The sequence below is a fragment of the Delphinus delphis genome, chromosome 2, assembly GCF_949987515.2.
Source record: "Delphinus delphis chromosome 2, mDelDel1.2, whole genome shotgun sequence".
NCBI lineage: Eukaryota > Metazoa > Chordata > Mammalia > Artiodactyla > Delphinidae > Delphinus > Delphinus delphis.
The window spans coordinates 37,819,722-37,835,381 of NC_082684.1; the positions used below are offsets into that span (position 1 = coordinate 37,819,722).

Sequence of the window (15,660 nt, forward strand, 5' to 3'; positions counted from 1 at the left end):
GAGCACAGGTTTATTTACCTCATACGTTTTCTGCTGTTCCAGGAGAGCAGGGAGGCTGTCAGCAATGTTCACCTTGAGCATCTCTTCTATCTTCTCCAAAAGCTGGACCCACTTTTCACAGCAATAAAGAAACTTTTGATTCAATCCAATCCCCTGAAGTTCACTAAGAAGGTTTAAAAACAAACAAAACAGAGCCATATAACAATGACATTACTGGGCTCAACTGTTAATTTTGCCTTAATTGAAACAGAATGGGAGAGCTGGGCTGTTCTGACCTGCAGCGTTCCAGTGCTGTCGCCGTGGCCCGAATCCATTGCCGGTTCACATTTTGTAATGTCTTGACAGCTACGTCACTAAGTGGGAGCTTGAGGCTTACTTCATTCAAATGCTCAATATCAGGTGACTGGGCTGTCAGTGCCAGCACATGATTCTGTGAAAAAGAAATTAAGTTCCAGATTTTTGGATGCCAATAAGATATCTGGATTATGAAAAGGCTTCAGAAATCCTACAGACCTTCCTTATCTCAAAGAAGAGGGAAAACTGGGGCCTAAATAGGTAAATGACTTGCCCACAGTCAAATAGCTAGTTAGTGTCAGAATCGGACCTGAACCCAGATCTCTCAATCCTGCTTTTTTCTAGAACAAGCTGCACACATGGCCAGAACTGAAATAGCCCAGGAAATAGAAAGTGATCTCAGATTTTTGTCTTTGAAGAAGATGGAAATGAGCTTTCTTTTTTAAAGGACCCATTCTGGACCTTCAAGTCCCATTTAGTCTGCCAACAACTTGACCTTCAACAGAACATGCAGTTTATTTACAAAGTAAATGAAAATTCAATCCTTAAAATAACCCTAGCAAAGCATGGTAGTTACACATCAATATTATGGTGAAACCACAGGAAAGCAAACTCACCAAAATTTTATCTTTAAGACAATATTCCAGGGACAGCCTCTAGGACAACGATATATTAAGCAAACATCCTTCACCATATCCACGTTCTCACTACAGAACTCTGCCACAATAGTCTAGGTCAGGGTCAACAAACTTTTACTGTCAAGGGCGAGATCATAAATATTGTAGCCTTTTATGACCCATATGATCTCTGTTGCAAATATTCAACTCTGCCCTTGTAGCATGAAAACTCCCATAGACAGTACGTAAATGGTGGAAGGGCATGCCTGTGCCAGTAACACTTTATTTACAAACCAGGTGAGGGGCTGCATTTAGACCATGTGCCATAGTTTGCTGACTCTTAATCTAGGTTATGAATATTGGTCCTTAGGAGGGTGCAAGATCCAGAATTCTTTCATTCTTCCATTCATCTATGTTAACTATACTAAACATACTAAGGTAATAAAGAAGGAAAAAATTATACCATTAATTTAATAGGGCATTTTACTTTTTGATCTTCAACTAACCAGAAAAATTCAATTCATCCCAATAGCCAGCTGCTAGATTATTTTAGTTCACTGAAGCTAACTAGTAAAGACTTCAAGATTTAAAAGTCTACTAAAATTACTGAGGCATATTACTAAAATAGATCTCATGACCCAGCAATTCCACTCCTGGGTATATATTCAAAAACAACCAAAAACACTAATTTGAAAAGATATATGCAACCCAATGTTCGTAGCAGCATTATTTACAACTGTCAAGATATGGAAGCAACATAAGTGTCCATCGACAGATGAATGGATAAAGAAGATGTGGTACATATATACAACGGAATATTACTCAGCCATAAAAAAGAACAAAGTTTTGCCACTTGCAGCAATATGGATGGATTTGGAGGGCATCATGCTAAGTGAAATAAGTCAGAGAAAGACAAATACTATATGATATCACTTGTATGTGGAATCTAAAAAATACAACAAACTAGTGAATATAACGAAAAAGAAGTAGACTCACAGATGAAGAGAAAAAACTAGTTGTTACCAGTCGGGGGGGGGCAATACAGGAGAGGGAGAGTAGGAGGTACAAACTACTGGGTATAAGATAGGCTCAAGGATGTATTGTACAACATGGGGAATATAGCCAATATTTTGTAATAACTGTAAATGGAAAGTAACCTTTAAAATGTATAAACATTAAAAAATTGAAGAAGAGAAATAATCGACAAATAAATTGTATATATTTAAAGTGTATGGGACTTCCCTGGTGGTCCAGTGGTTAAGACTCCGTGCTCCCAATGCAGGGGCCCTGGGTTCGATCACTGGTCAGGGAACTAAACCCTGCATGCCACAACTAAGAGCCCGCGTGCTGCAACTAAAAATCCCGCGTGCCACAACTAAGACCTGCCACAGCCAAATGAATAAAATAAATAAATATTAAAAAAATAAAAAAGCAAAAAAAAAAGTGTAAAAAAAAAGATCCCTATGTTGTCATACTTTTCTAGATCTTAGGGAAAACAGGTCAAGAATGAATGGCATATCAATGACTGTGCTCAAGAGTTAAGATGCACATAGATGACAGTAATTCACTTATTTTTTATTCTATGGTGAACCTGACCCCTTAGGAATGACAAATATTGGCAATACCAGGAATAAGTCAGGATTTCCTTCTTTTTCTTGCTGGTAGAGTTTATCCAAATTCTCTTCTTCATGCGTAATGAGACTTTTTAAAGAGTCCAACTGGTCCCCAAAATCCTTGAACTGTGATAGAACAAACTAGAACAAGAGAAGTTTTCATTAGAAACAATTTTCATGTGCATCTATAACAGAATCAAGCGCAGCCTTGTGATAAAAGTCCAAGCTGTTTTCAGCCCTAAGCAGTTCATTATCTTGAATCCAGAACACTCCTGATACGCACTTTGTGCCTTTGGCAAAGTACGAAGCCTTCACAGGGATGGAAAGATCAGTTGCTTGACAGGGGCACCTAGAGGAATCCTGCTAGCTAAATATTTTTTCCCCGCTGTGTGATATTGGAGCCCCATGGCCTTCTATTCAGCTTTTTGATAATTCATGCACTAAAGGCTTTTCAAAAAGTGAATAAAATACATTAACAAATGGTCACACTTTAAGCAGCTACTCTATGACTCAATTACCCAACTTGGAAATTCAAATAACTATGAGATCTGAACAGTGCATGAAATATATCACTTTAACATGTTCAATAAAGAAGAAATGTATGCTTAAGATCTGCCCATTGCCCATGTGATTGAAGAATCACATGACTGAAGAATCATGTCAAATGGTAGATATGTTTAGGGCATCTTTATTCTGTGGTTTCCCTAAGGTGCAGCCCACAAAGCACTAATAACTATCACTTCAGAAGATATAAGGAATTGAAGGGAGTGTGCAAATGTCCAAGACTTCAAGTTGAATAGAAAACTAAGATGAACCTTAAATTCATTTGTTTTCATAAGCAGCATCTTTTCCAAGTAGGAAGCCCTCTGGAGGGAGTGCATTTGACCAGAGAGGAGCACGTGGGTGTTGGGCTCTGCAGGCTGTGGGAGTCGATCCAGGAGAGTGGAATCTTGGAGAAAGGCTTCTTTTGTCTTCTGCACATCATGCTGCAGCTCCTGGAGAAGAAAAAAGTGATCGCAGAACATTTCCTCCTCCTTTCCCAACAAAAATCCCCAACTCATGCCACTCCATCAACATCTAGGAGAATTTCTAGATTCTGAAATAGTGGGTGTGGCTTTTTGTTACTGTTTATTTTAAAGAGATAAAAAAGCTAAGCCTTCTTTATATGATATCACTGGTGCTGTTCTGAAATTTGTCAGTTCAGAGCTAAAAGTAACCATGGATAAATAGAGTTGGGGCTTCTAGTTTACAGAAACTGGAGATGACTTGGGTACAGTCTTATGTTTTATATTTCTAGTCAGTGAACACTTTAAGGATCTGCTTCAATGCATTTTAAGAATCAATCCAACCCCGTCCTCTGCCTGACACTTTGTGACATAAATGGATCCATTTGCAGAGAGTATAGAATTTCATTGACCAAGACGATTTTAGGGCTGCTCCAGAAATATTGCAACTGTGTGAAATTTCTGTTTTTGTTGTTTTTCAAATGCCAACAGATTAGATAGAAGTTGTTCAGAAATATGGTTCATATCTGTTGGATTCTTGTCTCTAATTTAATTGGTTAATACTTCTTTATTTGACCTATAGTATTAAAAGATACAAAATGTACCCGGTCACCTAGTTTAAAACTAGAAAGTATTTGCTTTCTAGGCATTCATTAACATAATAGAATAAAACCACAGAGGAAAGTACACAACTCTTAAATAATAGTCTAAAAATCATTATATCCACAGAAAAGCCTTATTAACATGGTGGTGAATCTAAATGATTACTCATTTAGATTAGATAATTATTTAGATTATTTAGATAATTATTCATGATTATTTCTAAATCAAGAGATTCAACATCTACTATTCTTAGATGACCACATTCAGCTGATATATTTCTGCTTTTATTGGAGACTTTGTATGAAGCTTTGGCTTTAGAGATGTTCCTGCTAGAGTGAAAGGGGAGATTTGGAAGGAGGTGGTGTCAGGTGCCCCTGACCCAGCTACCTGCTGTGTGGCCCTCACCTCTGAGCCACCACCTGGCTCTCCCAACCCCACACGTCCCTGTCTTGCCTGTGTCCTACACGGTCTGCTCACACACCTGTCCTGACCCACTCCTCCCTCCCTGTGGTCTGTCTAGTCCCTGGGTCATGGCCCTGTCTGTCAGGCTGTCTTGGCCTTGGTTTTCCCAATGGGCTTAACGCCTACCTTTACGTCCCGCAGGGCTGGGGGCAGGATCTCTGCCAGGTTGTTTCCAGATGTGTTGATGTTTGCGAGCTGTTGGTACTTTGCTTCCTGCTGCTCCAGTCTTGCTGCAGCTTCAGCGTGAGCACTGTTATATGCCTTCCAGAGCTGTAGCGGGCTCTGGGCCCTCTGCAACTGGTCTGCAATGTCTTGGTTTACCTGCGTCCACCTGTCAGGGCAACATGAACAACAGGAACCCCATCCATCCTTTCCTCTGCAGCAAAAGCACAGCGCCCACACTCTACCCATAAGTTAAGAGCAGATAAATTAAGACGACGTGTTCATGTCTTTTCGAAATTAATGCCATCATTAATATATAAACAGAATTCCAAATTAGGATACTTCATTGACTTTATAATTCTCAACAAAACCCGCAAAATTTGTGACTGGCAGGAAACACCTATTGTCTGATGAATGTCTCTTAGGCAAAGGTGAAGAAAGTACTGAACTGTTTGCCTGATGAAACTTCCTCCACATGGGAGGGCCTCTTATTTTATAGAGGGGGTCTTTAAGTAGGCCTTATTTAAATTGTGTTTATGTCAAATTTATTTTCTAATTACAAAAGCAACATGTTCCTTATATAAAAGTAGAAATAAAAAACAATATATTTTCCTACTTCTCAGCAAAGGGTATTTATTTCCTATGATGTTCTAAATTTGCTAATGTTTTAATGTTTTGTAGAAATACGGGATGGTGTAGGACTAATTTCTTTGTGGATTGAGAGAAGAAAATGGCAGATCTTACCTGGTACTTGATAATATTTCATTTGTTCTTTAGAGAAAAGTTAATTCCTGTGTATTCTCTTTCTACTTAGGCCAATTTGCATCAGAAAGTTACTCACTTGGTAAAACTGATCTTAGTCACATGAGAAGAGAAAACTGCGTAGCCCTCAAAGGATGCTAGCACACAATCTATGAGGGAAGGCAGCAGCAGAGTACCCAGGCCCCAGATTTACATAGCTGGTCTCCATGGCGGGGGGAGGGCCAGGCTAAAAATCAACTCTGGAGTCCAGGCGAACTTAACTAGAGCTGTTGATGAAACCCAGTTAGAGACCTCGGTTTTAGAGTAGATACCACCAAGTTATGAACAACTGCAAATATTAAAAGTCTTTTTGCATCCATGAAAATCAGCTAATTTTGTGGTGCTGGCACATTCATTGGTTGTATGATTTGTTTTTTGGATTCTCATTTATATGCACTGTTAAACTGCTACAAAAACTAAAAATCGTAATAATAAGAAAAATAAGAAGTTATTTTCTGTAATACATTTTTCATTCTATTAAAATTGAAAAAAGCAGAAATTAAAAATTTTTGTTTTTATTCCATACTGTGGACTGTAATATCTTGCCTTTCTTTCCCATTTAACTTAAAAAATTTTTCCCATGGGAAAAAAAAAATTTTCCCATTAATAAAAAATAAGTAAGCCTAAGTTTAAATGGCTGTACATAATGGTCTATAAATGGTCTTTTTTTGTTTAATTACCAAATTCCAGCTTAGTGTGGATATTGGGATAATTTTCAATTTTTGCTTGCAAAAATAATGCTCAGATAAACTTTGTCCAAAGGATTTTTTCTGTATTTCAAGATATTGGTCTTAAATTAGACTTCTTAGAGAATTATTGGGTCAAAGAATATAAATATGTAAATATTTTTAAGGTTATGGGTATATGTTCAAACTGCTTTCTGAAAGCATTATAATATTTACATTCTCACCCAAAACACATGAGAATGCTTGTTTCACAATATCCTCAACCCCGCTGACTGGGCGAAAAAGGTGACAAATGGCATAATTGCTTTACTTCTTTGTATTTCACAAATCTTCTCAGAACCACCGGTTTTTAAATAAGATTTTCCCCAATTATAAATACAACATATGCTCACAACCCCCCACAAAACATGTGTGTTTAAATCTATCCATACCTATATTGAGATTGTCTACCCATCTACCTACCTACCTACCTACCTGTCTATAAAGAGAAAGTGAAAAAAAGACAACTGACATCTCATTAATCTAGAGATATCTACTGTTGGCATTTTGGTGCTATTTTCTTCAGTCGTTTTCAATATGCCTTCTGATATATTCTTGTGCCAACAACTGAATGTGTATGTGCACTGGTGACAACTGAATCCCTTTAATAGCAACCTGAACCACCGTATGTTTTGAGGGAGGCCCCCATTACTGTATGTGAAATTAGATACGTGTCTGTGTTTATCTTTACCCTCCCTCCTCCCCCTCTTCCACTAAGGACTGGATCTAGGGCTGAGGACACCACTGCAGGGTACATAAATGTGGTGTCCCTTGTTCAACATATATTCAAAATTGGTTTATAGGAGAGGTTGAATCTGCAGGAAGGAAGGGTGGAGAAGGCCACTGAGGGTAGCTTAATCTCTTCACCACTGTCTGGAACAAATCAGCTTTGGGCCAACTTTCATATCCCATCCAGCTATATAAAAGCCTCACAATCAACCAGGGCCACACTCCTTAGAAGGAGTTTTCTATCATAAGTAGTTCATCAAAGAATTCCTCCCAACCTCACAAATATCTCCTGAGATGTATTCTAACATCCCCTTACTTCCACCTTATAATGTTTCCAGTGAGACAGACTGCCCATCTGGCCACCCCTTAGCCTGTTTCTGCCTGTTGGTTTTGGTGCCCTTGAGGATCGTATTGGGCATTTAGCCCACTGAACGTGGCTACACTGGGGCTGTACTTAGGACATTTCTAGATTGATTATACCAAACACTTGTACAAGGCAAGTAATAGCCTTCACAACGTCAAATCTTACGTGAACAAGATCCTTCCAAGCAGGAGAGACCAGAATAGTATGAAACCAGTTATCTCAGATGATTAAGAAGGCTTTACCCAGCCTACGTCCCTTCATTTGTCACACGTCATTAAGATAAAAATATCTGCTCTATCATTCAAATTGCATCTTAAAGTGTACCTTGTGTGAGTATTTTGGCATTTCTCTTGAATTATTTCAGCAACTGAGGGGCAGTAATCTTTGAGTTTTCCAATAACCTCCTGGAGTTTCTTCCAACTCCCTTCACTGCTCTCAGCTTCATCTTGAAGAGTCTAGGAGGACAGAGCAGGAATGTCAGTTGCAAAACAGCCTGGCCTCGTCCAAAGAAGGCAGCAGCTGGTCAACACTTGCCGCTATACCACAATAATGTTAACACTCAAACTTTAATAGGACAGGGATAAATTACCAGAAATTTGAAGAAGAAAACTGAGAAGGCATTCTTTCATGGGGCTAGCACTTGAAATAGCATACTTAAAAAAAAAAAAACACCCCAAACCCAAACCTTTAAATTGTGAAATAATATGGACATGAAAGATGAAGAAAAATTCACAGTATACTTGTACCAAGTTTCACTCATTTGGTTCATGTCATTCATTTTGAAATTTCAAGTTATACTTTTGATGCTGCTGTTTAAAATACTGTTTCGTGTTTCTCTGTGGAGAACATAATAGTAATTGTGTTCATTTCTGTGCTTCCTTCCATTGGAGATTTTCTGCCAATAATGCATTGTGCCAAGATCTGGTTAATATACCTGAAGGTTCTGCACCTGGCACCTCAAGGCCTCTAATGATAAAACCACAGGTTTGCTGTGTTCCATGCAGTACCAGAATCGGATCGTCATCATATTCACTTCATCATAGAGTTTATCATAAGTCTTCCACTCCTGTAAAACAGACTGCATGGAGGTCTTGAGCTCACTGACCTATACAAAAAGTAGAAACATATTTAGGAAATCATCGACAAGAGGCTCTCTCATCTTTTTTGTTTCCCCCTCCTAAGGACTCTACCACCGTATCCAATTTTGGCATTTTAATTTGAGAGTGGAGCTTCAGTGATTCACTGAAGGTGAGAAGGGTGGGTCAATGAACAAGAAATATCAAAGAAGGCTACGTTTTAGAGTAGCTGAATGGAAAAGAGCCCTGAGACCAGAGCCCCCAGCACAGAGAGTTCAGCCTACAGAGGGACAGCCCAGGGAAAAAACACTGATTGAGGAATCAGAATCTCAGAATATACATTTCAGGGACACCCTATTAGCTTTCTGACCTTGGGCAAGTTATTTAATCCTTGAGTCTATTTCTTCCTCCACAAAACAGATATAATAAATGAAAACATAAAGAAAATAGTGTCTGTGAAAATGCTCTGAAAACTGTAAAGCATCATAAATGTGAAGTGTTAACCTGTGTTACCTGGCACTTAAGTCTGGTTACTACTGGAGAGCAAGCAAAACTTGGAGAGCATCATGCTTGGCCAAAATGATGGGCAAGTGCAAAGCAGGAGGAAATGCAATGGTGGCCATATTTTATTCTTTAATGTGTTTTGATAACTATGAAAGGTTGAAAATTGAAGCATTTAAATGATCTCTGACACAATCGAGAATATACAAGTATATAAATCTTTATATATTATGTAAAGAACACTTATATCTCAACAATAAAAAGACAACCAAACTCAAAAATGGACAAAGGATTGAACAGCCATCTCTCTAAAGAATATATACAAATGGCCAATAAGCATATGAAAAGACACTCAACATCCACAGTCATTAGAGAAATAGAAATCAAAACCATGAGATACCCCTTCACATCCACCAGGATGGCTATAATCAAAGTTGGATAATAACTAGTACCGGTGAGACTATGGAAAAATGGGAACGCTCATACACTGCTGATGGAAGTGCAAAGTGGTGCAGCTTCTGTAGAAAAGTTTGGCAGTCCCTCAAGAAGTTAAATACTGTATAGAGTTACCATATGACCCACTAATTCTACTCTTAGGTATATGCCCAAGAGAACTGAAAGCATATGTTCACAAAAAAACCTATACACACACATTCTCAGCAGTGTAGGAGGGTTTTAATGTCTCCATATCCTTGTCAACACTTGTTACTGTCTGTCTTTTTATTGCAGCTATCCTCCTGCAGCCTGTGAGCATCTTGAGGGTAAGAACCATTTATTTTCTTATCATTGCACCCTTGGCAGTGAGCACAGTGCCTCACAAAAGATATGTTAACAAATGACTCACACAGATATATATGTTAAGCTCACCCCTACTTTTCTGCCTGAGTCCTGGGGGAAGAATGAGGCTGAGGGTCACCTATGGATTTCATTTACATGGGTTATTCCCAGTTCTCCCTTGGAACAAATGGTTGAATGTAGATTTTAGTAGATGACAAATAATCCACAATAAAGACTCTCTGGGAAACATGGACACACCTATAATAGGTTAGTATTTACAATTTCTCCCTCCATTTGTGGGGAAATGTCAAAGTTGCAGTGTCTGAGGATGCCTGCCCTTTGTCTTTTGGTGTTCTTCCTCCCAGAAGGGGTAAATGCAGACTTTGACATGCCTTTCATACAATTACCAGATGTCTTCCACAGTCTTCTATGCTTTCTCCTCACCACATGCTGTTTCTCGCCACCTCTGGAGTTTTCCCTAGGCTGACCATGCTTCTAGCTTAATAGAGGCTACATGCGATAGGATCACGCCCTCCCTGAGGCATCTCCTTGGGTGTGGGGAATCTGAGCTGCTTCTTCATAACTGCTCCTGTATATCTGGCCAAGAAACAACGCCAGATGCTCTGCTGGGTTTGGGGTTGGGGGTGGAGACATTTTTGTGTGTTTGAGTACATTAGACAAAACAAAGATAACCAGGTGGACTTCTAGCTTGCCAAGGATGTGGGAATTTGGTGACTTTGCCTCTGAGTATCCAGTGAAGGAAAAAAATAAGAGAGATCTGAAATGTTTTTCTCTACTTCACTTCAGTAGTTTTCACAGCAACTTTTCAGTTTTTGGTATGGAGCGAGTGTCCATTATCAAACAAGAAATAAGGTAAAAGAAGGATACGTGGAGAGAAATAGTACGCTGTAAATGAATTCTAGTACCTGGTTGATAACACTGTTTTTCTTTTGAAATAACTCATCAATTCTAGATGCTGTATCTTCCAGCAATGGCATTGTCCCACTCTCTGAAGTCAGGTAACTTTGTCTCAATTCATCCAATGCTTTGGATTTAACTGCAAGTTGATTTTCTATATCCTGGAAGGGCAAGAGGAAAAGGTTTTCATATGCACAATATTACAAAACAATTAATAAGGGGTAAGAGGTAGGAGTCTGCACTTTTCAAGTAATAATGCCAATAGAGTATATAATTTAATAACATTACACAGAAGACATTTTAATCATATCACACTCTCAATTCAATTTTTACAGTGAAATTTTGTAATATGAATTTACAATATTACAATATGAGGTTTTACAATACTTTCCATTATTACATGGCTCTAGATTTTAGAAGAGTCTAGGTAGGAAGTCCTTATCATCATGGTATAGTAGAAAGAGTCTAGGAGATATAGTTTCCATTCCACGTCTGCCCTGTACTGGCTGTTGGACCAAGGGTTAAGTCATCAAACTGCCAAATCTGCATTTTCCCATCTGGAAAATAGTGACGACATCCCAGGCCTGAGTAACTTAGCACTCAGGTGAAAGCAGGGCGGCCGGCTGGGGGTGCTAGAGCACTGAGCTTCCAGTCAGGAGGTGGCTGTAAACACTCTAAAATGGAAATGGCTAGTGGGTAGTTAGAAACAGGATACGACCATCTGAAAAGATCTCTTATGGAGGTGTTGCTGCCCATATACTATATCCAGTATCATTCTGTAACCTTCTAAGTAGAACAGGGGTCTGAGCCGACTTTCCAGCCCCAACAGTGAGAAGCTCCATGCCTTTCTGTAGGCGGTGCAGAACCCACGTAACCTGTGCCGTCTACAGCTCTGGGACAGTGGAACTGCTCTCAACAGGAGTGACACAATCAGGGCGGTGGGGAGGGAGGAGTAAACGCACGTTTGGGTAAGGGCACCTCAAAGACCAAGTGACCTGGCAAATGATGACTGAACGAAAAAAGGGCACAGCCAACCTGCTCTAGCCCAAATGGGATTTAGACAGTGGTTCTGAGGGAAAAGTAGTCCTTTGAGAACACATTACACAGTAGGTAAAATAAAACCATTTTCCTCTGAAGAAACAGAAAGAAATACTAAAACTCATGGAGGCTTCAGAGTAATTTTGTAAATACTGGAGAAATTAATAAAAACACAAAAACTGGAAAACATCAAAATCAAAATTCCCGTGGAACTTTTTTTTTGTCTGCACCGTGCGGCTTGTGAGATCCTAGTTCCCCAACCAGGGACTGAACCCAGGCCATAGCAGTGAAAGCACTGAATCCTAACCACTGGACTGCCAGGGAACTCCCGACATTTTTTTCTTAGGAGTAGCATTCAAATCTCTTAAGAACTACCATAACCATGAAAATACTTCTGTTTATCATTTAAAAACAGCATTTTGCAGTTCTGTAAAACACATGGACACATCTATTTTATAGAAGAAAGTTAAGTAGCTGGGGGCTTTGAGGAGAACCCTCAGAAACTACAGCAGCTTGCCCTGCTCCCTGGGGCAGGCGTGATAACTAACAGCCTGACCAAGCCACACTGGACAGGTGCTGTGTGTCTCCTCACCTGACAATCCAGGAGTGTCTTCTGCACCGAGACCACACTTTCAGGTTTTTGTAAAGTGTTCAGTCTCTCCTCTTGTGCCTCCATCCAGTTGTTCAGAATCTGTATTTTGTTTTCATTCTCAGTGATACTTTCCAAAAGTTGTTCTAATTGTTGTATCTACCAGTTATGAATAAGAAAACAAAACTTTCTTATTTTAAACCACATGTTTAAAATGTAAATGTCGTGTTATGTTATTTTTAATAGGATAATTTTGTTTCTTCTCAGATTTCTAACGTTTTGCACAAGATTTCCCAACAACTTTCGGAATAAAGATTCATAAGTCAGGAAATATGAATTATTTTCACCTTTTTAAAAAAAATCTAACATTTGAAATGAAAGCTAACCTGATAAGAAAGCTGGCTGTTCTGGAGTTCCACAATATCTGTACAAAACAAAATCATGTTGCTAACACTCAATATTTTTTCATTGCATCATCTATTGATATATGTAAAGCTTAAGAAATTTTTTTTCCCCAGACTCTCTTCATTGGACTCACTTAAAAACTGTCAATATAAAGAATATCACAAATAATGCATCAATTTAATAAAGTAATATTTTTTAAATGTCTGTGATTCTTCTCATTTTTAATGCTTACAATGTTTATTAGGTTACAATCATAGTATATATAATGTTTTATACTTCTTTTCATACGCCATAGGCGCTTTCTATGTCATGACTTGCTGTCCAGTATTTCATCAAATGGACACCATATAATTTGATTAATTATTTCTCCTGAGTTGGAAATTCAGGCAGTCTACATTTTTCACCCGAATAAATAATGTTGAATTGAACACTTGGTGCACATATCTTTTCCTTTTTGAAGGACTGTCTACTTAAAATAAATGTAAAAGGAGTGGACTGCTGGGTTAAGAGATAAGATGATGATTATGGTTCTTGAAATTTTCTGAATGCTTTCCAAAAGGGTATGTAAGCCATTATCTGCAATGTTTGAATGTGAAAGCCTTCGGCTTTTATCTTTATCTTAAGTTTTTCTAATTTAGTAAGTGTATAATGTTATTAATGTTTATTTCAAATGTCTGACAATTAAAGTGGTAACCTTTCCATATTTATTTGCCAATTATAATTTTCTCTTTTGTGAATTATCTGCTCATGTTCTTTGTCCATCAAATCTTAATTGTATGAATCTATTTGTATGCATTCTCCACACAATAAAGAAATCAACCGATTTTCACTATTGTATATAAATATTAAATATTTTCCCAAGAATAAGTGTGCTTAATCTTTTCGGTCATGGAATGAAAATCTACCAAGAAGCCATATACATTTTTCTTCCTTTTTATAATCTTTCTAAAGCTGAAATAGCTTTGCTGCTTTTTAACATCTACTTTCACAGAAAATGTCGAAACTTCTGACCATTTAGTAGCCTCATGTAATACTCGACATCTTCTTAAATAACATTTCTCCTCTTCACTTGCCTAAGTCAATTTCCTACTAAGAAATCGCAAAGAAATATAAAAACTATTTCCAACTCTTACATGCACCAATGGAGGACAGGATTTAAAAGGGGCTAGAATTGAGATGATTACTAGGTTTAACTGTAAGTAAACCAGACAAATGTCTTTTTGGTTTTTTTAATTAATTTTTTTTGGCCACTCCATGCAGCATGCAGGATATTAGTTCCCCGACCAGGGATTGAACCCATGCCCCCTGCAGTGGAGTGTGGAGTCTTAACCACTGGACCAACAGGGAGGTCCCACAAATGTCTTTTAAAATTTTTCAGAAAGTGGTATTTTGCAAAGGCTAAATCATACATCAAGCTGTGACCATGAGCTCACCTTTCCATTCAGTGTTCCATGGACCCGGTGCCATTGGCGGTTCATCTCTCCGAGATGCTCTGCAAACTCTGTTCTCTCATAGCGCTTACTTTCCACATCACAGGTGCTTAACTGAAGTACTGACTGGTTAACAAAGTCAACTATCCATTGTTTATAGTCCATTTCCATTCTAAACTCCTAAAATGAACAAAGAAAACAAAATTAAACCACCAAAGCCTGAATTGAAGCAGATGAACTGGACCTCTCCTTTGGTACACTGTAGGGGGCGCCAGGCTCCCACCCAGTAATCAAGAGGCACCTGTCTGGAGCTATGTTCTACCCTCCCCCAACCCCACCACGCATCTGCTTTATTTGAGTGGAGAGTCTTTTGGGGAATTACACATTCCTGGGAACAGAGAGACTCACCGCTTTCAAACAGACTGAAAAGTCAAAGATGGTACCATGTATGGTAGTTGCATCATAGGAACCAAAATCAAGACCCGGAGTCTGACAAAGGATTCCTTTGAGAGGCTTCCCGAGAGCTCCACTGGAATTCAGAGCCATCCTGTGGGCTCATGGAAATGACAGGATGGGAAGTCTGAAGTTAAGACTCTCCCAGAAAACCCAGGACACCTATAAGGAGCTCTGCCAGTTTAGGCAGCTTCTCTTCCTCTGCGGACCGTCTAGGCCTCCCCGTTTGGATGACTTTAAGTTCTAGAGCAATCCTAAACCCTCCCAGGGCCACGCATGTTTCTGTTAAGGCTGATACTTGTTGGGTTTATTCTGGCAAGTTCCAGCACCTCCATAGCAGACACCCAAGGGTAAAACTATGTGCTAGGTTACTAGGGCCTGTGAGAAAAATACACATAGGCCCTCTACAGATTGTACTACTCACTGAAGTTAGGATGGGATAGGATATAAAAAGGAAATCCTTGCTAATACCATGCTTTGTGATTAAGCCATTCATCTTCTGCCTACCAGAGGCTACATCCATTAGCCTATGAGGTCTTGGAAAGCAATGACCGGAGTCTTCATTCATCTTTGTGTTCCTAGTGGCGAACACCTTGCCTGGCACACAATAAGTGTTTGTGCGTGGCTTGTTAAATGTTAGTTAAATCTACTTGAAATCAAATATCGTGGAGAAGGCCACATCCCTATCTATTTGTAGAAGGATATCAACTTTTCCTTACGTATTCTCTTATCCAAAGAACATTTACTTAACACCTATTGGATGCCAGGTGTTGGGCTAGGTGTGCTGTTTCAGGGAGGTAAAGGAGGAGTCCCTGCTCTCAAGAAGCTAAGTCAAGGTGGGGAGATAGGCAAGTAAGAAAATAATTATAATACTGGGTGACACGAACTATTGATAGCACCATGGAGACACCTAATCCTGGAAAGTAAACCGATCTGGCTGGGAGAGTCAGGGTAGATTTCCAAATGAGAAGATACTTGAACTGACTCTTGAAGGATGACTAAGAAGATTCCTACAGCTAAAAGCAGGACACTGGAATTCCAGGCCAAAGATACAGCACGTACAAAAGCAAAAGCACGAGCAAGAGAGCGCCAGGGGCGG

The 15,660-nt window shown here is 39.0% G+C and overlaps 1 protein-coding gene across 10 annotated transcripts in view; it reads right to left on the reverse strand.

Moving 5' to 3' along the window:
* The window catches only part of SYNE2 (spectrin repeat containing nuclear envelope protein 2), a 331,802-nt gene that overhangs the window by 60,168 nt on the left and 255,974 nt on the right, over positions 1-15,660 (reverse strand). For all 10 annotated transcript variants that reach the window (XM_060004429.1, XM_060004425.1, XM_060004428.1 and 7 more), the window contains 10 exons: positions 14,112-14,288; positions 12,277-12,432; positions 10,655-10,807; positions 8,309-8,479; positions 7,699-7,829; positions 4,720-4,924; positions 3,340-3,519; positions 2,537-2,665; positions 276-430; positions 19-163 (listed from right to left, as the gene is read on the reverse strand). In XM_060004429.1, the coding sequence (XP_059860412.1) occupies positions 19-163; positions 276-430; positions 2,537-2,665; positions 3,340-3,519; positions 4,720-4,924; positions 7,699-7,829; positions 8,309-8,479; positions 10,655-10,807; positions 12,277-12,432; positions 14,112-14,288 (1,602 nt within the window). The remainder of the gene's footprint in view (positions 1-18; positions 164-275; positions 431-2,536; positions 2,666-3,339; positions 3,520-4,719; positions 4,925-7,698; positions 7,830-8,308; positions 8,480-10,654; positions 10,808-12,276; positions 12,433-14,111; positions 14,289-15,660) is intronic.